Source organism: Mytilus edulis, chromosome 3 (assembly GCF_963676685.1).
Source record: "Mytilus edulis chromosome 3, xbMytEdul2.2, whole genome shotgun sequence".
NCBI lineage: Eukaryota > Metazoa > Mollusca > Bivalvia > Mytilida > Mytilidae > Mytilus > Mytilus edulis.
In genome coordinates this window covers 33,087,080-33,113,980 of record NC_092346.1, presented here as the reverse complement: position 1 = coordinate 33,113,980, position 26,901 = coordinate 33,087,080, and the positions used below count along the sequence as shown (strand labels likewise).

Here is a 26,901-nt window from a genome sequence, read left to right as displayed (position 1 = left end):
ACCAGTCCTGTTCAAAGGGAGATAATCTGTCATTTCTTTCTCAAATTCATAAATGTTCTAATACAAGAATTAATGGTAATCTTGAGTTCATATACTTATATTTCAAGCTATTATTAGCACAGCAGTCTCTGATAGGATTACTACTCAACTTATTGAACCAGTCACAGAAAATAAAAGTTTTCAAAAATTGTGCTTCTCATCTATCCCACAAGGGATACCAGGCTAGTTTTTTCTTCTTATTTATTACTCAAGAATTTAAAATCAGTTATTTTCTAAAATTTTATTTCATATATTCACCTGCAGATTTTTTGTCTTTTCAAATAGTAATGAGTTTTCCTTTCATTATCAAAACCTCAAACATATAATTTTGAATAACCTGTGGTTTAACAACAATAAAAGGGAACTAATCATGCTTTTAAAGAAGCATGATAAAACTATATATAGACTGAGTACGGAAAAACTGTATCTGCAGAAAGTTCAGTCAAGATCTAGCTTAAAACAGCCATTACTGGTATTTTGACATTGAACTGAGTCAATTACACTTAAGTAGAGAGTACAAATTACAAATAGTAATGGACAAGAAGGTGAACCTACCTTTATCTATTAATTCCAACATTTTCAAGTATGATGTGGTTAACTTGACAACAGAACTTTTATCCATTTTCTCTAGATCTTCATTAGGAAATGGTAATGCCTCTATTATATTGTTAAATTCCACAGCTTCTTTGTCTCTCCTGTTTTTAGCAGCATTCTTAGACTTTTCAGCCCTACAAAAACAAATGCATTTTCAGAGGTCGAATTTAAGCTTTTTTGTGTACTGGCCAGCCAGACCAGTGGACTGAAAATATACTGGTCCGGCTGCAAATCTACTGGTCCTGCAAAAATTACAGTAATTTGGCAAACACTTATTTATATAAGTGATAGACGTTTTCATGGACAATGCTTTCATGGACAATGCTTTCTTTTATATTTGTTAGACAAGAAAGTGCTTTCCTCCCCTTTATTCCTGTAGATTTTTTGTGCTGTTCTGATTGTTCATGAGCAAGTACAGATTGAGAATCTAACTTACATTTCTGATCTATATCTGTCACTGCGATGTTTTACAAGTCATAACATTTTTTTTGTCCGGCGGTTTAACTCCTTTTAAAAATTTTCACATTTTTTGTTGTTATGATGGACGCTCACTCAAGATATTAATTAACTTGATCAATTGTAATACTTAGTACCCCCAGTACCGTAGAATTGAAAGACTGCAATTTTTACCATACAGTTTATCCCTATTTATTGAAGACTAGATTTTGCAAGTAATTTTGTTTTGTAAACAAACCGAGATTACAATGCAATCAGTGATTGTTATCGACAAATTTCCACTGGTCCGCCGGACAACCAGCTGACAAAATCGACTGGTCCTACGCAAATTCTACTGGTCTCAGACCACCGGACCATTGCCAATTTCGACCACTGTGCATTTTACAATTAAGATATGATAGTTTTTCTGGAAGAGGAAATTAAATTGTGCATTGGATCGTAAAAATTTAGTACTAAACAAATTACTGCCAGATTGCCTTGGTTCGAGTTCAAAGACATTGTCACAGAAAATGTAATGCAAAATTTATTCATAAAAAAATCCTACCATATTACCTGATAAATTTCAGAATGGAAATTGTGTCAAGGAGACAACAACCTAAACAAAGCAGAAAACAGCCAAAGGGTCTTCAACAAAGCCAAAAAATTCTTCATCCAGAGACGAGATTTAAAATTAGCTGGCCCATAAATTTACATGTAGGTGACTGTATGGACCTTCATAAATAAGTTAGTCCTGCCTAAATGCTACTGCTCTTGGATAGACAGTTGAGTGCTACACATATGTATTAAAATTGAGAATGGAAATGGGGGACGTGTCAAAGAGACAAAAACCTGACCAAAGAGCAGACAACAGCTGAAGGCCACCAATGGGTCTTCTATGCAGTGAGAAACTCTCACATCCGGAGGATTACTCCATTTTGTATGGTGGCAAGTGTATCAACATTATAAATTGCTAAAATAGATTTTACCTTGTAAGTTTTCTGTGCTTCGTTCCTCCTTGAGTTTCCATCATTTCATCGTCATCATCATCAACGATATCTGGACTACTATCCTCATCCAGTAATGGCTTTAACCTGAAACAGAAAAGGGTCAACTTGATAAGTTCTATAAATACACTTCCTTCTTTGACAACTGAAAAGATGCCACAGTCGTCAAGCTTAACCACAAGTCCTACGGCATTGGCTTGTAAAGTTGCTTTCCAGCTTGTAAAATCATTTCTACAAGCCAATAGAATCCAACTAAAATTTTCAAGAATTTGAACTTCCTGCTTGTGGACTCAAAAGTTTATAGTGAAGGCTGAGATGTATTATAATTCAGTTCATTACGATGATTACTGCCATGACTGTTCATATAACAATAATTTATCTTGGTTTTTTAAGAGTCAATGCACTCTCGTTAAAAAATATATATTTCATATATATTTCATATAACATTCCTAATCAAACTGAGTCACCTTTTGACCAAAAAATCAAACAGCAATTAGTACCCATATAAAGCTTTCGGCTACCTTGAATTGTGAAAAATCAGTTTTTCATCCTCTTTAATTACAATTTTTACAACAAAATATAAACAAACATCCTTCCATATTATCTTTATTTGTTATTTCCTAGTAGATCATTAGGAAATATCAGTAGGATTTGACATGAAGCCATACATTTAGATACTGAAATCAATATCATTCGTACATCTAATGGTTCAGATGATTATATATGTTTAGACATTTCCTTTCTTAAGCTTCCTTTTTAAATTATCCGACTGTTTTTGTTCCTAAGTGAGAAGCAATAACCATACATACTATGTTTATTATCAAATTTTCTGTAATGAAATAATGTAAAGGTTAAGGTTTTTTTTCTCAGTTTTTTCAATAATAAATGTATTTTGCAACTGAATTGTGCTATTTTGTAGCCGTCATGCAGCTTTTACTTGGTGAAGTAGGAAAGTGTGCCTGGAGAGAACTAATGGATGTTTGACAGGAAAACTGTCAATCCTAGTCAATTAAGAGTGAAGCACACCTGCTACATGCAGGATTAAAACTCAAATCCTCAAGTTTATTTCATGTACTAAAAAGCTTATGCACGACGACTGGACAGCATTGCAATGATTTTCATATTGTAATTCCATAAAATAGCCCAAATAACCAGCTGCAAATAACACAATTAAATCTTTTTCTGAAATAAATTGGGACAGGGAAGAGGCATTCCATATTACTCATGAGGACTACATGTACTTGAAATTTGGTAGAAAAAATGTCAACTTCAATGAAACTGATACTGAAATCAATAATTATGAAATAACATACAAATAGTCAGCTCTATACATTTGTAACTGCTGAGGGTTGAAATGTATGAAACAGAAAATGGTTATCGGATAAAAATCTGTTTGTCTAACCATGCTAACAGATCATAATATAATAATTAGTTTATATAATAGATAACTGATACAAAAAGTTTAACTGAGGACTCCTGCAATGAGTCTTATGACTAAATGACAATCTATAATATTACAGAGTTATAATCGTTTCACAAGTAGAACTCAACTTGTTTTTGTTGTTAATAAGAATGATAAGTACAATGTAATGCACATTAATGCAGCCAAAAACATTTTTTAGTTTATACAGAGTTAAAAGACATCTTAACACAAAAATGTGTACGTGTCACAATTGATTTAAATAAAATGTTTTAAACAGAAAAGAGAAAGACCTTTCATGGAGATGTACCAATAAAAACTACAATCCATAAATGAAAACCAATAGTGGCACTATAAATATTTTGTTTTCATCAGCAAGCGAAATATGTTCATTGTTTGGGCTAAATGTTCAGTAATTATTCTAGTGAAACGACATAAATCTTGAAAAAATTTTAATCAATGAACATGATGAAAGTGATCAATCCAATCTGGTCCAACTTCTGGCTGGAGTCTCACTCTGGACCATGTGGACCAGAATGAAATTTGGAATACAAATAATGAAGGTATAACCATTTTGAGGGCTGTGTGGAAAAAATGGTGCAGGACTGCATACAACAAATTTGTCACTGAAAACACACTTGAGGACAAAAGAGAGTCAAGCTGCCAAAATAAGTTCCCTTACAATTTGTACACGCTTTGTTTTTACTCGTTCATTTCATTCAATGCTAGCTATAACATGTAGTTGAAGAAAAAAAAAATTATGAACAGATATATCATGTTAAGGGGGGGTATTTGCGAAAAATACCAGTCGAGAGAATGTTAAATTTCACGACCCGTAAGGCGAGGGAAATTCATTCTCAAGACTGGTATTTTTCGCAAATACCCCTCAATAACATGATATATCTGTTTAAGGGCATATCCAACAGTTTCAGGGGAGGTAATAACAAACGTAACCGTCGTCTATTGTTCCCCGTAATTTCAGGGTGTTTCAACGACGTCATAATGGCCGTCTGGAAAGGGCGGTTTCTTTCCTCAAAGGAAAGGGCACGGCGGGAATCGGCAAAAATCTCATACAGGATATTAACAGAACTAGAACTCAAAACTTAAAAGATATCTTTGTCCTTTTTGTCTATTATAAAAAAAACTACAATTATCTTAATCATTACTAGACCATACTCACTTAAGTTTCCGTTTTATGAAAATTATCTTCAATACAGTAGAAAGGAAATGTGTAATGATTTATTATTGCATTAGAATGCAACACAAATTGTAATTAGTTCTTTACCAAACTTTTCCGAGAGATTGTCATTCAGGATTAAAAAAACTCAAAGTTTGGTTTTACTTGAGAAAGATGAAAAAAAATGGTTTCTTGAGAAAAATAAAATATGGCGTAAAACTAACATTTATCATGCATCTAGCTTTGCGTTGAAGTGCTAATATATTTACAGTAGCTCTTTAAATAAATACGACCTTTAACCGGAAAACAATGTAAAACAAAAGATGACACAGTAATAAACTAGAGGCTCTCAAGAGCCTGTGTCGCTCACCTGTTAATGTGTTTACTGATGTCGGCCATCTTCGTTGGTAGGTGGGGTCATTAGACACTTTTTTTTTAAATAGATACCCTAGTATTATGATTGTAGCCAAGTTTGGTTAAATTTGGCCAAGTCGTTTTAGAAAAGATTTTTATACAAGTTACAAAAATGACGAAAAGTTGTTCAATATTGACTATAAAGGGCAATAACTCCTTAAGGGGTCCTCTAACAATTTTGATCATGCTGACTTATTTGTAGATCTTACTTTGCTGAACATTATTGCTGTTTACAGTTTATCTCTATCTATAATAGTATTCAAGATAATAACCAAAAACTGCAAAATTTCCTTAAAATCACCAATTTTAGGGCAGCAACCAAACAACAGGTTGTCTGATTCAACTCAAAATTTGTGAGGGGATATATCTTATTCTGATGGACATTTAAATCTTGAAAGATTTGCCCTAAATGTCTTAGTTTCAAAGATATAAAGCAATAACTGCATTTTACCACTATGTTCTAATTTTAGCCATGTCGGCCATTTTGTTTGGTAGGCTGGGTCAACGGACACATTTTTTACAACTATAAACCACAATGATAATTGTGGCCAAGTTTGGTTAAATTTGGCAAAGTAGTTTTGGAGAAGAAGATTTTTAGAAAAGTTACAAAAAATGACAAAAAGTTGTTAAAAATTGACTATAAAGGGCAATAACTCCTTAAGGGGTCAACTGACAATTTTGGTCATGTTGACTTATTTGTAGGTCTTACTTTGCTGAACATTATTGCTGTTTACAGTTTATCTCTATCTATAATAGTATTCAAGATAATAACCAAAAACTGCAAAATTTCCTTAAAATAACCATTTCACAGGCAGCAACCCAACAACAGGTTGTCCTATTCGTCTGAAAATTTCAGGGCAGATAGATCTTCACCTGATCAACCATTTTACCCCATGTCAGATTTGCTCTAAATGCTTTGGTTTTTGAGTTATAAGCCAAAAACTGCATTTTACCCCTATGTTCTATTTTTAGCCATGGCGGCCATCTTGGTTGGTTTGATGGGTCACGCCACACATTTTTTAAACTAGATACCCCAAGGATGATTGTGGCCAAGTTTGGTAGAATTTGGCCCAGTAGTTTCAGAGGAGAAGATTTTTGTAAAAGTTTACAGACGACGGACGACGGACGACGGACGCAGGACGACGGACGACGGACGCCAAGTGATGAGAAAAGCTCACTTGACCTTTCAGGTCAGGTGAGCTAAAAAAAACATTGAACTAGGAAAACATTGTAATATATACACTGACATACAAGTGGAAAATATCTGACGATGTTGGTGTTTACTTATGTATGAGGGAATAAATATATTTTAACAAACAAAAAACCAGTGTAGGTCTTGACTAATTAGACACGCCCTCTTAAGTCAGCGGGTCCATAACAGGATTGGAAAAAAAAACAGCCATCGAAATACCATAATTCAAAATTGGGGGGTGGGGGGCTAATAGTGTAAGTCAATATTTTGATCATTATTCAACTTTATCTAGTACGGCATACATTTTACCGCCAGTACACTCTTTATATCTTGATAATGTACATTTATGAATCATTTACTTCAGATCCTTTCTCACCTCGTCGTAAATATGCGTGAGATATTTGCCACTGGAGCACGAGAGCAATCAATTCATCAGTTTCATATAGTGATGCATAATCATTAGTTCTCAACTGATAAGTGTCTCAAACAGTACTCCAGTTTTGGTATTTTATTTTTATTTTATATCTTATTTCTAAACGAAAATTTTAGAATTTCTTTCCGCATCTTTCTCTTTGAATTCATTTGTTTGAATAATCAATGTCTACATCAGTGGTTACATTGTATGTAGCCAAACTATGTAGAGGGCAGTAGAACAGAAAACAATTTCCATTGTGTATATATGCAATAACTCATATATTGAAGCGTTATACCACGGCAGTCAGGCTCGTTTATGTGGAAAAATTACCGTGTCAATTTCATATACTTATATATTGTAAATATGTCATAAAAGCAAAAACACATGAAAAAAATGGCCACAATTTATAATAACATTCAACATTTTTCGGCCGTTTCGTTTATTCTCCAAGTTAATGTCTTACTGAACTGTTTTGTTAATCAAAGTATTTTTTTCATCTACAACTGCAATAGGCGCAACAGATGCGACTTATTTGAAGATTCATGTGACCTTTGTTGTTGTTTATAGATTTTATTCGAAGTTCGTATATCGCTTCAACCATTTATTTAGATGGTATTTTAACGTATAGATAACTCTCCTTACTCTATGCGTCTGATATTACGACATTTTTATTTCAACTAAACGAGGCTGCAAATTTATACATCTGAGATATGTATACACGTAACTGTTGGACGGGAGCAGTCCAGAGATGTGATCAGAATATTTCTATACCCAATCAATCCTTTTTTTATGAAAAAGATTTTAAAGGTATACATTAATACGACAGCAACCCAACGACACATATAATTCAAAACACTAAGAGTCAACATACAGATTTTTTTTATAGCTAGAAGCCTGTAAAGAAAGAAAAAAACAAAACTGCAACATGAATATATAATATAGAGTCGGAGAGATTTTAGACAAGTGTTTGGTTGCAAAATTTCACATGCTCTTTATTGATTTCGATATGTGAAATAATATAGACGGTGTAATATAAATCAGTGTAAGAAAAACACTTCATTGTAAAGTAACGGTAAAATAAATAATGATTATGGATGACGGACGTCAAGTGGCATATAAAATGAATAATCAGAACAAAAACATCAAATGTAAATATAATATGAAAATTAACCCTGCTTTGTACTATAGACCGACACACAGAAACGGATTTCTAACGTGTAATTCGTTTGTTTTAAAAGGGGAAATACCATATACCAGAGGGACCGGGGACTTTTTTAATAGGTTGTAATTCCATGGTTTGCTAACCCGAATAATTCAGTCCCTCCCCGTAATCAATCTCTCCTACTTGTAATCTTAGATCAGCGGAATATACCGACTGAATTATTCGGATTAATTGTTTGCATGTTTCACAATTTTGACGAACACAATAGTAAAGCTAACTGAATTATTATCTCGTACAGATACTGGTCCATTATAAATAAGAAGATGCGATATGAGTGCTATCGAGACAACTATCCAACAAAGTCACAGTCTGCAACAACGTCGCACTGCCTTTGAAAAATTAGCGGGGAAATATAACGTTTCGTCCAGAAACGTCTTAATTTTTGGCGCAATTTGCGAGGCTTACGGAAGGGATAGAGTAAACAATATTATATTTCTGGATTTTTCTCAAAAACGAGTATGGTGACAAATATTTTTCAAAACGTTATGACGTTCCATCTTTTTCAAAGAATAACATATCTTACTTTGGTCAAATCGACACCGTTAGAAATATTTAAAAAAATCTAAAATGTGCATTTCAAATGTACATTTCTTGCCGTTTTTGGGGATAACCATGACGTTTTTTGCTTTATTTGAGTAATAATTAATTCTTTAAATGGTAAAGTTAGATTTTTCTAACCATCTTGAACTATGTTGCTTCAATTTGAGCCCCATTATATAAGTATATGTTGATTAAAAAATCATATTTATTGTTTTTAAATAAAAAACGTTTATTTCTTCAAAATTGCAAAAATGTCCAATTTTCAGCAGTATTTTTTGCAAAAACGAAATCGACAACAAATATTTTTTTTGGCAAAATTTTATTCTCTGTCAATTGAAGAATGAAATATCTTTACGGGAAAAAATTCTCACCGTCAAAAATAAACTGTTGGATATGCCCTTAATTACACCGAATGTTAATGTACTAAAACGCATTGATGATCGTGACGTTACAAGCGTCCAGTCGGATAGAGTATTTTTTGGCAAATACCAAGGCAGAGAGGGTAAAAAAGGCATATCCTTTTAGCAAATACCCCGGCGGCGTTAAAAATGAACGATATTCATTTGATAACAGTAAATTGGTGAAAAATACACTGGCTATTAACCAATCAAAAACCTGGATTCTTACATAAGGTGTAATTATTTCTATTATTACACCGCCAAAGACAATTCAACAATTGGTGAGATCTACATGTAAGACCCTGTTCATGCTTGGACATTTAGATCGATTTAATCTAGGTCCGTTCACTTTAGATCAATTTAAGCCAAAGGTCGGGAAACAGTCATATATATATGCCAGTCATGACTGATTTGGAAACTCAAAAGTCTTAAATGATTTGTTTGGATTTCGGTCTTTTTTTTTTGACAGAAATAATTTCGGTCATTTCGTTGAGATCTGTTTTCTTAATCGCCATTTTGTTATCCCTTTCCTGTAATAAAACTGCCACTCCAGTATAGTGTTACAATCCTGAGGGCCCTCCTAATAACTTTTGTTATGCCTCAGGGGAGGGAATATTGGCTAATGATCACTAATCTCTTTACCTGTGTTTTTAATTCTCACCTGACTATGTAACGGTTTATTTCTTCCTCTGTGATATTTTATCCTGAGGATAATTTGTTCTGGTAATTTTTTTCCAGGCATGGTATTTCACAGGTTGATTTTTTCCAGAGGAGTGAAAATCTATCTGTGTTATGCAGATAGTATGTACCGGTCTATATTTGTCGTACTATATTTCACAGAACCGTGTGAAATAGAGTCCCATTAACTACTATGTAAGTTACTCACAATCAATATATACCTGACTATAATTATAAAATACTTCACAAAGGTAGATCAAATTTGCATAATTTATCAAAGGGAGGTAATTATGAACAATTTATATTTTAAAGATATTAATATAATATATTTCTGAATCTATTTTGCAGTGAAATTTTTCCTTCAATCTTATTTTTTATATATTCATTTATATCATGTATATAAAAAGATGACTTACAACTTGATTTTATAAGACAGATAACATTTCACAGGTAAAAACTATCCAGCTGTTAAACATGCTTTTGTTCCAATATATTATTATGCTATGATTTATCTGATTTCCATATAATCAACAACTACATCTCTGTCTCCAGACAAAACTATTTATATAGTTAAAAATATCATCATAATCAAATTCTTCTATTACTGTTAACAGTAGTAATGCAACTATATTTCTACCTTACTTTTAAATGTATATTTGTACTGAGATCTGAAAACAACTCACTTTTACATCATCGGTATTTCACTAACCTTATTTAATCACGATATTATTTCATCGGTATTTCACTAACCTTATTTAATCATGATATTATTTTCACAATTACGATCTTTGAAATAACTTCTGGTTTTCTTCCCTATGTTTCATGATAATTTTCTTTTTTAAAAGGATGATATTGACTTGAATATTTAAGGAAATTTTTTCAAGGATAATTTGTGAAATTATTTCTCATTATAATACATTTTTTTTTTGTAACAATTTCGCTTTATTTCAAATACACTATTATTATTTCATAGTATTTTGAAGGATAAGTTTTTTTCTAATAACTATTCAATAAGTTAACTACCCAGATATAATTTCACGGCAAAGGAAAAAATATCCCAGGGAAATATTTTCCTCCGGATAAAAAAATAACAACAACTACTGTGACATTTTTTCCTCCGGATCAAATTTCACCCGGATATAATTTTGCTTTACAACTATTCAGGGCTCACGCTACCAGGCGACTTGGGCGAAGAAGTCGCTTTCCCGTCCGTCACTTCGCTTTCCTCTACCCCCAAAAGCGAAAAAACAAGTTGCCCTGTTCTTGACGATACTCGCTTTCAGTCGCTTCCGTCATCAGACATTTTCAATTTTTACCAAGTTGATGAAACATCAATTTGTTATTGATAATTAAAGAAATTTAGACATAAACGATTCATTATCTTGAGAAAAGAGGTTGAAGCATTGTCTTTGCAGTGTGTAGCAGGTTATTTGATAAAAATACAACTTTTTATCACTTTGTGCATTTCTGCAAGTTCCGGTGCTTGTTACTCCAAAACGTACATCAACCGAAATTTCAGCGCAAAATAAGTTTGTTACTTCATTTAAACGTGATAAAAGTTGCCTCCAGTAAATGTTTAATCCATTTATTGCATTAAAAACGTCATGTTCCTTTCCAAATAACTTGTCAAACATCGGTTTTTTTTGTAAATTTTCGTGCATTCGTCCGCCATTGACCGATTTCTAAACTACAGATCTGAACCTGACCAGCTATGACCGAAATCCGTACTGTTACAATAATTACTATGGACGGACGGATGGAACAGCTGACAGAAGAATATTGATCCCAAAGGGAAAAATTACGTATTCCACACGCATTAAGAGACTTTTGGTTACATCTAATTGATTGGGTGTATATAATTCCCTATATTTTTTATGTATTGTTTCAAAGTTGCTTAACTCTTAGACTATTAATTATATCATGGCCCAGCTTAATAACTTTTATATTTTTTATGAGAAACACTGAATTTCATACACAAGATGGATTTGAATTAAATTGTAATTGATATATTATAATTTCTTTACATTTTTTAAAATAAAAAAATATTTTTTTTTAGTGCTAGATATTAAATATTTAGTTGGTAGTTTCTCACAAGAACCTTAGTAAAACTTAAACAACTTTGATTTGAAATGTTACTTTAATTGTATACTCCGATATGAATTGAATAATATAAAAAGAACATTATTTACATATGACCCTTTAGACTATAGTAAAATCCAAACATTGTAGCGCACTGCGGAAATGAGCACTTCTCTTTCAAATCTCACCACTTCTCCCTATCACTTTCAAAAAGAGAAGTCACTTCTCCCTATAATTCTAAAGTAGTGTGAGCCCTGCTATTGATCACAAGCTCTGAACTAAATTGTAAATAAATTAAAATTCCATAACAACTGTCTTCATTATTTAATTACTTTCAGCTAAGACAATGCAAATTCTGAATTAAAATTAAATCAAACGTAGAAAAAAGTATTTTTTTCACTTCTAACACACATGCTTTGTTTACTATGTAATACGCATATGTGCAATTTTCTTCCCCAGATTAGACACGAAATTGTAAATTCAAAATGATTTCATGCTAAATAAAACAAGTACAACTATTATCATTAATATTCAAACACGATCAAAGGTAAAAAATTAAAAAGCCGATGATTTCCTGTCAATTTGATAAACAAATCTAATCCCGGAAATGAGTCCGGAATTACTCCTTTTATTACTGTCTCAAAACATCCGGTTATTAGTTTGTCTTCAAAATCGAAGGAAAAGTTAGCGATGTCTGATAAATTGATCATTTCGAGTCATTAAAATCTTTCATTTTCATACTGTTGCCTTCCCTTAACTACTCTTGAACGATTTTATAACCTATTTTGGAAAAAGGGCACCAACTTTAAAGTTATCAAAAAATGACCGAAATTGGGTGAAAAAAATTCCGGATTCTTGATTTAAGACCAATGTGAACGCATTGAATCGAGAGATTGATCTCATACAATTGAATCGAAAATAATTTGTGTCCATGAATGGCAGCAAAATAAACGAAAACTACATAAAACAGCTGTATGATAGCATTTGAACATGTATTTCTGATTTTTAAGTGAAGCAAGAAATTCATCCAGTTATTTTTGTACAAGTGTGTGTACCAACACATTATTTTGATTAAATACTTCTATTTACATGTATACACAGTGTTTACAATTTCACAGGATTAGCTCATATTGATTGCATCTTTAATTGTAGTGTGAATGCAGTGGTACAGATTAAAAAGATAGAGATCATCGGGATTAAAGATAATGTGAACACTAACTGGTTTAAGTTAGATCACCAAAAAAATGCTAGTTTGAATGGGGGTCTAAGACATCATAACTTTACCTCATTTGGTTTAAAATGAAAAAGTGATTGTTCAATGCCACAAAGAAATTTAGGGTATGTAGGGTTAGCAGACACAACAAATCTTTTATGGCATTTAACTAGAATATATATCTGATTTTTCCTAATTCATTCCATATCTGGTTGAAGTGACTAATAATTGTATCTAGTTTTTTTCCATACCAATTATTTAATTTCAATTAATAATAACATCATGCTAACTTGTCTATAATATCCCTTAAGGGTTTTACAATATATTTTTGGAATATCACAAATTACCTTTCTCGATTGGCATCTGCCATCTGAATGCACAGAAATCTTACTGTTGATAAAAAAAGAAAAGAAAGTTGTGTTGTTACAATAATAACACTACAAGTAAAAGTACAATGTAATTGACTGTGTACCATGACATCCGAGGTCGACAAATTTCTTTGACTTCCCCCTTATGTACAGTACGATACAATACTCTTGCAATTTATCAATGTACATAGTAAACAATGGAATGTTGGTCAGAAATCATTACGTTTTTCGTAAACTTGTGACAAAATAAAAAGGGGGGTTTGTTTACTATCTTTTCATGTACACAACTAATTGTTTGTGTATTGCTTACCTTTTACAGGTAGGCATTTTGTTAAAATAACCTGTGCCCTATTATTAACAGTATTTATCTTTCATTAGAGTCAATATAAACGGTTGAAATATCATATTTTAGACGACCCATTTTCGATCCGTTCATTCTGTCCTAATTTCGTTGAGAAAATATCTCAATCACTTGAGTGTTTGCGGAAACGGAACTTTGTCGTAGAACAGGTAATACACAATTACAGTACAGTCTCACTAAAACGTTTCACTAATGACAGGTGCGCGGTTGTCGTGTATTGGTCGTGTATCGATGATCACGGCAGATTGCAGTGCGGCTAAAGGTAAACGCTTAATTTTATGCAAAAGATCATTGTTTAAGAAAGATATTACTGAAATCAGACATATAAAATAAATAAAAGTATGTGTCTCTGCATAAAAGAAGCGACAATAACAGCAATATAAATTTAGATGACGTAGATACAGAATTTATTAACCAAGAAACTTGCTTCAGTCTAAGACTACCAAGAAGTTATAATAGCAGTGGCGCAGGAGTAGACTGAATTGTGGGAGGCAAACTTCTGAAAGTGAGTAGCCCCAAAACATGTTATTGTAGTCTGATGAGGTCTCTGAGTCTAGTATATAGTTTATAGTTTCCTCTATAATTGTTGTTTTCAATTTTTTTTTAAAAGTCGTCTAAATTTGTTATGGGGAGGAATGGCAAATACAACACTTTCTACAATTAGTTTGTTAAGAATGTAACTTTTAAAAATTTGGAATATGAATTATAACAAAACTATCAGGCCGTGTGAAGTCAATATTCAAGAATCATATATTCTGGCAATATAATTTACTCTCAACGGACTGTCACATGCAATCTTAAACGGCCGTTTTCAGATATAACCTTTCTATGACTACTCTGAACGGACATATCCCAATTGACTGTCCCTAATCAAGTTCGCCGTTAAGTAAAATACAGGAGAGTGGTCTCGAGCTCATTGCGGCACTCAAACCACGCCTTCTTATATCTCTAAGCTGTAAAACCGTGAAATTTAGATGGAAATAGTTAAACTTATTGAGAATTTACCTGGTGTGGAAAAACGCTACGTTACGATGACCTTTATTTTTGTCTCTTGTGAAGAGATGTCGCATTGACAATCATATATCCTACATCTTATTTCTATACTTACTTATTGACATTTTAGACAGGATTCAATTTGGTTTGTAATCCATCCAAGTCACAATTTGTAATAGTACACCGTTATAGGTCAAAGTACGGTCTTCAACACGTTCTCACTCTATAGTACATAGATTCCCTATTCTACCAATGAAAAACCTTATTTCCGATTTGGATACAAAATTGAGACATTGAACAATTTCAAACTGTACATATACGATTTACCGACAGTTTTATTGAAATTCAGTCTCAAGTATTGGGACAATTGTGGAAGCAAAGTGTGCCGATAGTTCTACTTCATCAACTTACAAACGGAATCAACTTACAAACGGATGCATATTCAATTCATTCAATTCAAAGCTTTATTTATAGTCGGCATGTTACATAACAAGTAAACATAAGCATAACAGACGGCGAAACAGACACACCGACCAATGAACAACTCTGTTTCTTCAGCGGAGGGTATTAGATTGAGATTCATGATTGACTTGACGATGAACAAATACATCAAGCAAAGACAAAAAGACGGGATTCTGCAGATTTTCGCAAGACCCCCAACAATCGTATATATACATGCGTGTCAAAGACATGGAATAAAATGTACAAAGCTATATGCATGCGGGAAATGCATGACGTAAGGTAAAATTGTAAAGTAATGAATTTGAAAGGTGCATGTTTTTTATTTTTATTTTACAAGAACAAATGTAGTCAGTTAACATTATGTTGATATTTTTTTATTATACATGTATTTGAATACTTGGTTTACTAAAAGTTCTGTTAACGATCGATATATGGTTAAAAAGTAAAAAATTACAAAAATACTGAACTCCGAGGAAAATTCCACAAGGAAATTCCCTTATCAAATGGCAAAATCGAAAGCTCAAAAACATCAAACGAATTGATAACAACTGTCATACTCCTGACTTGGTACAGGCATTTTCTTATGTAGAAACCTGGTTTTAACTAAACCTCTAACTTGCATGATAGTCGCACAAAATCCCATTAAATTGACAACGGTATATGAACAAAACAAACAGACATAATAGGTAAAACAAATCCAAACAGACATAATAGGTAAGAACCAATCCAAACAGACATAAAAGACCAATCCAAACAGACATAAAAGACCAATCCAAACAGACATAAAAGACCAATCCAAACAGACATAATAGGTAAAACAAATCCAAACAGACATAAAAGGTAAGACCAATCCAAACAGACATAATAGGTAAGACCAATCCAAACAGACATAATAGGTAAGAACCAATCCAAACAGACATAATAGGTAAGACCAATACAAACAGACATAATAGGTAAGATATAAAAAAAAAAGAAGATGTGGTATGATTGCCAATGAGACGACTGTCCACAAGAGACCAAAATGACACAGACATTAACAACTATAGGTCACCGTACGGTCTTCAACAATGAGTAAAGCCCATACCGCATAATCAGCTATAAAAGGTCCTGAAAAGAACCAATCCAAACAGACATAATAGGCCAGTAAGACCAATCCAAACAGACATAATAGGCCAGTAAGACCAATCCAAACAGATATAATATGTAAGACTAGTCCAAACAGAGACCAATCCAAACAGACATAACAGGTAAGACTAATCGAAACAGTCATAATAGGTAAGACCAATCCAAACTGATATAATAAGTAAGACTAATCCAAACAGACATAACAGGTTAGACCAATCCAAACAGACATAATATGTACATGTAAGACCAATCCAAACAGCACTGGTATGCAGAATAACAAGATAGAATTCAAATTGAAAATGGAATAGGAGAATCTGTAAAAAAAGAGACAACAACACGATCAAAGAGCAGAAAATAGCCCAAGGCTTCAAATGGGTCTGAACGGAGCGATAAATTCCTGCACTCGGATGCAAGCGTCAACTCTCCCATATTAAAAGAATAATGTATACTAGTTGAAGCGAAATGGACTCCACACTAATTAAACACAATGGCTAGAAGTTCCTGACTTGGGACAGGTGCAAACATGAGGCGGAGTTAAACATTTTTTGTGACAATCTAATTCAAACTCCAATCCAATATAATTAACTTGCCAAATTCAATAAGAAAACAGTGAAGATTTGCCAAATATGAAGAGAAAACAGTGAAAACTAACCACATGCTAATTAATTTTGTATGCATGTTCCAGACCATATGATTATTTAGACCGTACGCGTACGGTCCGGACCGTATGTGTATGCTCGTACGGTCCGACCATACGTGTACGGTCGAACCGTATGGGTTTACTCGTACGGTCTAGTTCTAATTGTCTATATGAATCCTATGTTGGCACCCTTACCCAGGGTGAGACTTGCTACCACAAGGAACGTCAGATGCTTAATATGCAAAAAATATACATGACGGTCTGTACAAACTTGCATCTTTACCAATACAATCATCAACCCTATAACAATCGGGGAAGATCCGATTATTAGAGTAACAAAGAACTCTACTTTTCTAAATCTTTGCAGTTGTTTTTGACAAGTTTTTATTATTTTTTTTACTTATTTTATTTCCATAGATTTTTTTTATAACTTCTGTCCAGTATTTTTGTAAGTTTTTGAAGTGAAGTTCCTAAATATTCTCAATTTTTTTTTTTCAACATTATGATTACTTCCAAGAACTTCCATTTCAATGAGTGAAAGTTAATTCCATGTAATTTGCTAAATACAGGAGATTAATAGATTGATATATATAAAAAGAAGATGTGGTATGATTGCCAATGAGAAACTATCCATAAGAGACCAAAATGACACAGAAATTAACAACTATAGGCTACCGTACGGCCTTCAACAGTTAGCAAAGCCAATACTGCATAGTCAGCTATAAAAGGCCCCGATATGACAATGTACAACAATTCAAACGAGAAAACTAACGGCCTTATTTGTATAAAAAAAATTAACGAAAAACAAATATGTAACACATAAACAAACGACAACCACTGAATTACAGGCTCCTGACTTGGGACAGGCACATACATAAATAATGTGGCGGGGTTAAACATGTTAGTATAGCTTGTCTTTAAATAGTTAAAATATTGAATTTTTATTTAATTCACAATTTCACTTTGAAAATTATATCGAGATTTCAGTTATCTTGTTCTGCAATATATATTCGAATCTAATCAGTAAAGTTGAACAACTTTTTAAAACTAGTCAAATCGAACGCGTACGGTTCGACCTTATGAGTATCTTGAAAAAGTACACATACGGTCCAACCGTACGCGTACGGTTCAAATACTGATATCGTCCGGGACATATATATTAGACTATCTTTTCTTTATTGCTATTGGCATGGGGGAAAAACATACATAAAGGTAAAACAACAAAAACACTACACTCCATGGTAAATTCAAAACGAACATTTTTTTTTATAAAATGGCAAACATCAAACGAATGGAAAACAACAGTCATAATCACAACTTCGTACAAACATTTCCTAATGCTGAAAATAGTGGAGTAAACCTGTGTAATTGACAATATGTGCAATTGAATTATTAGTGTAGTTACATTTTTATCTTCAATTTTTAGCGGGTGTCAGATGTGGAACATGATCTGCTTATTCTTCCGGACGAAATAAAATCACCCCAAGGTTTTTTGGAGGGGTTCGTGTTGCCCAGTCTTTAAGTTTTCTATGCTGTTGGTATGTAGACTTGTTTTTTATTGGTATTTTCTTTCTTCTCCTTTTTACGTGGCGTTTATTATTTTGTTTTCGACTATATGTTTGAATTCCTTTGGTAACGTTCGCCTCTTTTTGAGAGCAGTGCACAATTCGATCTAGGGTCAATCTGGTTGTGTATGGTTCGTTAGACAGAGTACGGCTATGAGAAGCACTTCTGCAAAAACGCTATTTCGATAAAGTTGATGAAAAATGACAGTTACTAGATGTGACGTCGGTGATGTCAACGACATGTAAAACAAGCGCAGTTGTCTTAACATATTTAATGGATTTGCGGTAAACCGCATGTTGTCAGCTAATGTGTAAAACAATTTCTTCCGGGAATTTTGACACAACAAATAGTGCATCGTCATTTCTTGTTTTGCACAGTCATGCTGACTTGAACGCGCCTTAATGTGCATTTTGATTTGTCTTATGGAAACGAGGAGGAATTCGTAAAATATATAAATTTAATACTTTTATGCTTATTGCGATTTTAATTTTATATTAATGATTCTGCCCTTCCTTGTTCGGGATATCTATTCAAGTTATATTTATCTATAACTAATATTGAATTATTACCATCAAAGTCATTCTACAAACTTCTTCATAGAATATATTAACATGCCTTTATGCAAAAAAAATCATCTACATATCTGAACGTATTTTCAATCACGTACACAGAAAAAGTACTTAAAGGATAAAATCTACAACACTTTACATTTTGAAAAACGTTTTGTTATTGGGGATTTACCCAGGCAAGCAATTGTACATTCTTCTATTATAATTTTCGTAAACTTCTCCAGTAAAAGTAAAAAAAAAGTTAAAGTAAGCCCAATTACGAATCAGTTTCAATATAGGAAAAAAGGGGGATGCTCAAATGCACTGTCTTAAACAAGATTTTATCCACAAAACTCAGACAAGAATGTCGGTTAAAATTTGTACATCTGCTCTGATCAAGAATTTTTATACAACGAGAAATTTGTAAGCCGGTAAAGTACATTACAGGGCTACTTCAAAGGTTTGTATACAAGCATCTACTAGTAAAACGTTTGACTTGTGGAATTGCATATTAAAATCAATATCGAAAACATATAAAGTCATAGCAAGTTCAATATTTTTCAGATATAAATACATATTAAAATTCAATTAATTGAATTTAAATTGTTTATTTTCGGAGCCGAATAGTCGTACGAAATTTTAGTTTCAAATTGAAACGTTATACCTACGGAAATTTTCGTTATAATTATAAACAAGTTTTTTAGATTTTCATGTTTTCGTGATGGTACATCGTGCATCTATTTTTTTATGTTTGATAAACGACCCACGTGTATGATGATTTATACTGAAGAAGAATAAAAACGAATTCGATTACCCTTATTATGAGGGGGGACAGGGGTAAGGGAGACAGGGAGAAAGGGGGTAGGAGAAAGGGGGTGGGAGAAAGGAAAAAGGGGGTAGGAGAAAGGAGAGGAAGGCTGGGAGAAAGGAGAAAAAGTTGGAGAAAAAAATAAAATATGAAAAAATAAAATATCTCCCTTTTTTCCGGTAAATTAAAAAAAATAAAATAAGGAGAAGAGGGGTAGGAGAAAGGAGAAGAGGGGTGGGAGAAGGGAGAAGGGTACCCCTGTCCTCCCCCTCTATTATATGCTATTATATGTTAATTCTAAATTCATGGAAATCTAAGCAGCATTATTAAGAAAATAATTCTAACCTCACACCCTGCCCCCTGTCTCCCCGGTTGCAAAGTGATATGAGGAAGCAATTTCAAATCCAATAATTATTTTTTTAACAGTCTCGGTAAAATGTTACAATAACAAACATTCAATAGTCATTATATGTGCCGTTCAATAATGTTCTAGTTGCATGCAGAATTAATGAAGATGACCCTTACACATGGCTGTTACCTGTTAGCTACTGTACAAACCGACATGATAAGCTAAGCTTTGTGGATAGGATCTTGTTTAAGACAGTGCATTTGAGCATCCCCCTTTTTTCCGAGTTTGAAACCGATCCGTCATTGATTATGAAAATAATCTTTCGTTTAAAATCCTCTAATGAAGAGGAACGATATCCATAAGGTGGCATGACTATTAGCCCAGACGCCTATATTGTGTTCCATTTGCAGCAAATATCGTGGAGAACAAGCCTTTTTGATAATGTGCAATAGTAAAAAAATCATTTAAAAATTCAAGCTAAACTGCATTGTGCATACAATATCTTACCTGTTACAAGTGCATGCACCACTATGATGTTTTATCCGGAAGGTCGTTCTGTTTGTGACAACAAGCTGTTGTGTATATCGAAGTAATTATTTTATGCAAAAACGAATGTGTATGCATGAGAGAGACAATGTCTGACAAATTTTACGCAAGTCCGTATTAAATAAGGAAACGTAACTCGTTTAGCACCATATGGAATAATTGCCATTGCTTCAAGCTGATGTTCAAATGTAAAAAATAGGAGACTATATGCATAATCAATTAACCGGTATTTCAATGTATACAATATATATGAAAAGAAATAATCAAACAAATTTATGTTCGACTTGCGTGTTACCGGAAAGTCGGCAGCCTCAAAACAACAATAACATTTTTTATTACATACTGCTTTGGAAAACATAAATATTTTCCCATAGGCATCAACACAAATAACTTCAATTCTTGTACATCTATCTATTTTCAAATAAGACAGCAGGCAAAGTTGAGATGAGGGTATTGACAGAAACAAGTTTCTTAATTACAGAAAGATCTCAAATAGCATCAGACGAAGTCAGTCGGTGCTGGTGCATGCGTATGGCTTAACAATGCGAAAAGTACGAAAATCCTGTGATATAACTTTGTTACATAAGGCACTGAGAAGATAAAAAGGGTTTTATAATCGAGGGTCAGAGTGGGGTTTACAGAATAGAGAATCATGAATGGACAAAAGGTGCAGAAAAAGGGGGGGGGGGGGGGGGTAGAGAAAAAAAAGATGAAAATATACAGACGCATTAAAAATTAAAAAATTAAAAAATGATCCCTTATGCAGACCCCCTCATAGATCCCTGACTCTTTATGTCGATAGCAAAACAGAAAGAATACACCGAGTGCCCATCACAAATCTGAAGTGGAAGAAACACCATCACAAAAAAATCCAATGAACCGTGCTTAAAAACTAAATCCTCAGGTTCTCCGGAAGAGAAGGTAGTTCCTACCACACACAGTGTGGCACTCGTCGTGCTGCTAATGGACGGTAAAAAAAACCTTGGAATACGTCGTATTCAGTGACATGACAAACAGGGAACGAAGGACGAATTTTAATCAGCGAAGGCACTTCAAACGGATACAATAGCGTATGTTTCATCTTGATGGAAATTTCATTTTGTGTTAGAAATTGTTTCACAAGTTTCTATAAATAATATCCTTATTTTCATACAATTACTGAAGTACTGGTTACGGGACTTTGGACTGAATTGACAGTTCCCTTGCAAAGGTGTCACCTCTAAAATCCTATGTCTTTAACATCGATATTTTCTCAAAATTATGGATTAAAAACTGCAAGTCATGTTCCTACTATATATGCAATAATGCATTATGATTGTACATGTCATTTAATATATACATTGCATTTATAATTCTTACAATGATTGTTTCTACTTATTTTTAATATCTGTACTTGTATTTCGTATGTATAGCCAGCTCAGACATAGATATAGATATTTCAATCGACAAATATCTGCTTTAGTATACGTTTCATTTAGCTTAAATTCGGAGAAACTTTCTAATTAGGAAATGTTTATTTGTTTACCGGATTTCTCGGTTGAAGAACGCAAATTTAATTGGCATTGCTGTTGTTCTGTTTCCCGTCCTGAAAGCAAACCAAGATTTCTTGAATATACCTTGAAAAATTCAACATACGCTTTTTTGTGTGATTGTTTTTTCTTCTTCAAAAATGTTTGCCATTATTTTTTGGTCGTAAATTATTCTAATTTAATCAATTCGAATCGAATTTGTTTTCCTTTTCTTCTGCCTAATATCATTTCTTAAAGCCATCAACATTTCTATTTTTCTTTTTTCATCTGTCTTATTCTATTTCTTAAGGCTACCAAAGTCTGTCCAATTTTTTCTTAAACTTTTAATAGTTAATACATATACATTTGTTGTCGAAGAAATAAGCTAATCGTCTTCCAAAACAAAGAAATTCTGCTTGTTAGTTAGGGGCTGAGCCCTTACTCTACTGCTGGGGATAATAAACCTATTGAATGTCATTACAAAATGGTACATTTGATGACAATGATGTTATTTCAAGCTAAGAATTTATTCCTGATAATAAAATGACAAAAAATCTATCACTCTTTTTTACCATGAAAAAACGATACCACAATCTTGTAAATTCTTTAAAAAAGTCTTTTCCCACATCTTACCTCAGTGTCATTATAATGTCTCGTGTTAATGTGGACAGACAATAATTCAAATCCTACCTTCTATTGTAATGTTGTAACTATAACATTGACAAGTTTTGATCTTTTTGAACCCGGGGAAATCCGTCTTCAAGTAGTAAGGGTTATATACACGTGATGCATCAAACAATTTAGACGAAACTGTCTTCTGATGCTTTGATGATTTTTAAGTACTTATATAAATTACTTGACTCTTACGAATACTATACATTTTAATTATCAACGTCACACGAAAAACGATACGTTTGTCTTGTCTGACTTGTGCTTTTTTTTTCTAGTGTATTTTTAAAAAAATTGTATGTATATTAGAGTTAGCTCAGTATTTATTTTCAATACTAGTATTTGTACCAAAAAAAAAGTAAGGAAATTATATTTTCGAAAATTTGAACTTTGAAGCAAAGTCCTAGTCCTACTAAATAACTTTGATGAAAAAGGTCATGGTAAAAAGTATATAAAAAATGCCGAAATTCTATGAAAATTCAAAACGGAAAGTCCATAACCAAACGGCAAAATCAAAAGCCCATACACATTCAACGAATGAAAAACATTTGTCATATTCCTCAATCGACACAGGCATTTGAGATCTCACAAAACATGTTTAAAAAGGTTGTATGTTTTTCTGTGGTCACCAATTGCGCCCCTGTAATAGCAGACTTGTTCTTGTACTGTTATGAATCACAGTGTATTGTCACTCAGTAAATTCAGAAACACCTGTCCCAAGTCAGGAGCCTCTGGCCTGTGTTAGTCTTGAAGATTTTTTGTTTAGGATTTTTGTGTGGCGTCCATTTTCACTGAACCACTTTCACATTTTCGTTGATGGGCCAGCTTAAGCCCGCCTGCGAATGCGGGATTTTCTCGCTGTGTTAAATACCCATTGGTGTTCTTGGACTGTTTTCTGCTCTTTGTCGGATGGTCTCTTTGACGCATTCAACATTTACACAATTTTCATTCTTCATAATGAAAATGGTGGATTAAACTTGGTTTTATAGCTAGCTAAACCTCACTAGCACAACAGTAACTTTAATATGAGGGCATTGGTAGTGGGTGACTAGTGGACCTAATTTCTCTATTCTTTATTGTTTTGGTCCATTTGTCTGTAGTATAATCCCATTTTTCTATTTTTTATGCCCCACTTCGGGCCGTTATGTATTTCGGTCTGTGCGTTTATTCGTTCGTTTGTCCGTCTGTCCCGCTTCAGTTTAAAGTTTTTGGTCGAGGCAGTTTTAATGAAGTTGAAGTCCGATCAACTTGAAACACATATGTTTCTTATGATATGCTCTTACTAGTTTTAATGCCATATCAGAGTTTTGACCCCAGTTTAAGGTCCACTGAACAAAGTGTGAGTGGGGCATCTGTGTTCGATGGACACATTCTTGTTTTAACCTCATTCAGACACTCTAGTCATGATTATATGAAATATAATCACCCCCTACAGAGGTAATAGGTATCACAATATTTGGAAACTTCGAAAAAAGTTAATTATCGTTGCTAACATTTTACCTGCCTGTCATTACAAATATGAACAGACAAAATTTTTCAAATTACTTTCTCTTGTAAAAATGTTACTATAACATTGCCAAGTTTTGATCTTTTTGAACTCGGGAAATCCTTTTTTCAGAATCAAGATTATACAGGTAACCAACTGATGCTCTTATGTTGTAAATATCTACTTAAAAGTTAAATAACAAAATACAAAACTCCAAGGGAAATTCAAATCGGAAATTCCCTTATCAAATTGAAAAAAAAACAGAAAGCTCAAAAATACCAAACGAAGGGAAAACAAATTATATATTACTGACTTGGTATAGGCATTTCCTTATGTAGAAATTTTGGATTTAACCTTGTTTTATAGCTAGCTTAACCTCATACTTGTATTACAGTCGTATATATACATTATTTTGAAAACAATGTATGAAACAAAACAAACAGACCTAAAAGGTAAGAATATCAAAAATATTAGTGCTAAGACTCTTACCAATACAATACTTTTGTCCTGCGTTGTTTTTTTGTCGTTTGGTTCGTGTTTGTTTTGTGGTGATACTTTTGTTTTGTCTGTTTTAGATTGTTTTGTTTGTGGTGTGTGCTTGTTTATAACAAAGTTGTGCAAACAAGGTCTCTGACTTTTTAAATATTATTATCCTAGAGTTGAACAGATATCATGGCTTTGATACATTACTATAGTGGCAAATTTGGATTTGTTTGCATTTTAACGAAAAACTATTAAATATGACAATGCCATCTTATTTTCCCAAAAATGCATTTTGAAGAATGTTTCCTGTCATACTAAGTTATTTCGATGTCATTAAGGAAAAAAGTGAATTGTGATTTCTTTTCCGGTGACTTTTCTATCATACATTCTATCTGAAAGTTATCTCCTAGCAATAAAAAAATAGGAGAGTATAAAACGTAGTTTGTATGCATTTTGCAAAGCACTATCTTGATAAGATCCCTTAAGCATTAATAAAAATTGTGAATCTAATTAGAGACATCCTATGATTTGATGATAATGATGCCATCTTTAAAAGCGAATTTTCTCCTATTGATAACAAATATAATATAACGTAAACAAAAAGTGTCCCCTCAAGAGTACTAAGAACCACAATCTTAAATAGTTATCAAAGGTACCAGGATTATAATTTAATACGCCAGACGCGCGTTTCGTCTACATAAGACTCATCAGTGACGCTCATATCAAAATAGTTAAAAAGGCAAACAAGTACAAAGTTGAAGAGCATTGAGGACCCAAAATTCCAAAACGTTGTGCCAAATACCGTGGGATAAGACCATCCTTAATTTTTCGAAAAATTCTAAGTTTTGTAAACAGAAAATTTATAAAAATGACCATACAATTAATATTCATTGTCAACACCGAATTGCAAAAATACAAAAAACAAAGAGTTTTAACTGTCGTTACAATTGAATACAATGAATAATGTCTCATTTGTAAATGTAAACGGACAATATTTCAAATCCTACCTTCTACTGTAATGTTGTAACTACAACATTGACAAATCTTGATCTTTTTGAACTCGGGAAATCCGTCTTTCTTTACACGTGATAATTAAAACAATTCAGACATATTTCTCTGTCTTCTGATGCTTTGATGATGGAAAAATAAATACTGATATCTTATAAATACTGTCCATTTTTGTTAATTTTATCACGTGACTTCATGAGAGTCAGTCATGATGTTTTTGTTAGTGCCTTTCTGTTTTATTTGTTTGATTTAAAATGGTATCTAAGCAACACATTTGGTGAAGAAAAAAACCAATACCAAAAGTGATAAAATGACGGATCATATAAGTTCTTTATGTTGGTTTTTTTTTTACACATTATCAAAGGCAATGCTTGGTGAGGGGTGTATTGAGACCTCAAACAGATTTTCGTCTGTTGATATGTTAGATCAGTACTTAATTTAGATATCTGAAAACACGTGTCCGAATTTCAGGAATGTTAAAGGAAAAGTTGGCAAGTCTTTTTTATTTCCCCGAACGGCACTTTGAGTGATGGTCATCGTCATATTAAATAATTTTGATGAAAAGGGAGAGCATAAAACGTATTTTGAAAACACTCTTCGCAATGTAATTACTTGAGAAAGTGCTTTTTCTTTTAAGCACTATACCAAAAATGATAATGTTGTAATGTTCAAGCAGACATATAATACATGGCTCTGATTCAAGCTAAGCTTTTCTTGATATTGAAAACAGATTTCATATTGTATTAAAAAAGCATCGTCCCCTACAAAGTAACATATACCACAATCTTAAAAACTTCCAATCTTTTTTTACTATCGTTACTTATCTTCATCTTTTAAAAAGTCTCATATAAATGTAAAAACACCATAGTTCAAATACTAACTCCTATTGTAATGCTGAAGTGTAACACATACAAACTTGATGATTTTGAACTCTGTAATTTCTGTGTTTCGGTTATTTATACACGATATATCAAACAATTCAGACAAAATTATCTGTCTTCTACATGTTGCTTTAATGATTTTGTATAATTGATAGCATCTAACAATCACTACTATTTTTTATTTTAACTTTAGAAGATAAGTAATGATAATTTTGTTTTGTCTATTTTCTAAGGTTGTCTGTTTGCTTTTAAAAAAGGTATTCAAACAACACCTCTGGTT

At 32.9% G+C, this 26,901-nt stretch overlaps 1 protein-coding gene across 7 annotated transcripts in view; it reads right to left on the bottom strand.

The window, feature by feature from the left end:
- The window catches only part of LOC139516275 (neuronal PAS domain-containing protein 3-like), a 94,537-nt gene extending 73,859 nt beyond the window's left edge, over positions 1 to 20,678 (bottom strand). For 2 of the 7 annotated variants that reach the window (XR_011662935.1, XM_071306276.1), the window contains exons 1-3: positions 13,499 to 13,667; positions 2,055 to 2,159; positions 595 to 767 (exon numbers count right to left, since the gene is read on the bottom strand). Coding sequence is in view for 6 of the 7 variants with exons in the window: in XM_071306276.1 (XP_071162377.1) it covers positions 595 to 767; positions 2,055 to 2,159; positions 13,499 to 13,515 (295 nt within the window). In the remaining variant the exon portion in view is untranslated. Of the gene's footprint in view, positions 1 to 594; positions 768 to 2,054; positions 2,160 to 13,167; positions 13,361 to 13,498; positions 13,690 to 20,547 lie in introns of those variants that run through there. The other 5 variants (XM_071306277.1, XM_071306278.1, XM_071306273.1 and 2 more) reach the window with 3 other exon arrangements.
- Between the last annotated feature and the right edge of the window lie 6,223 nt (positions 20,679 to 26,901).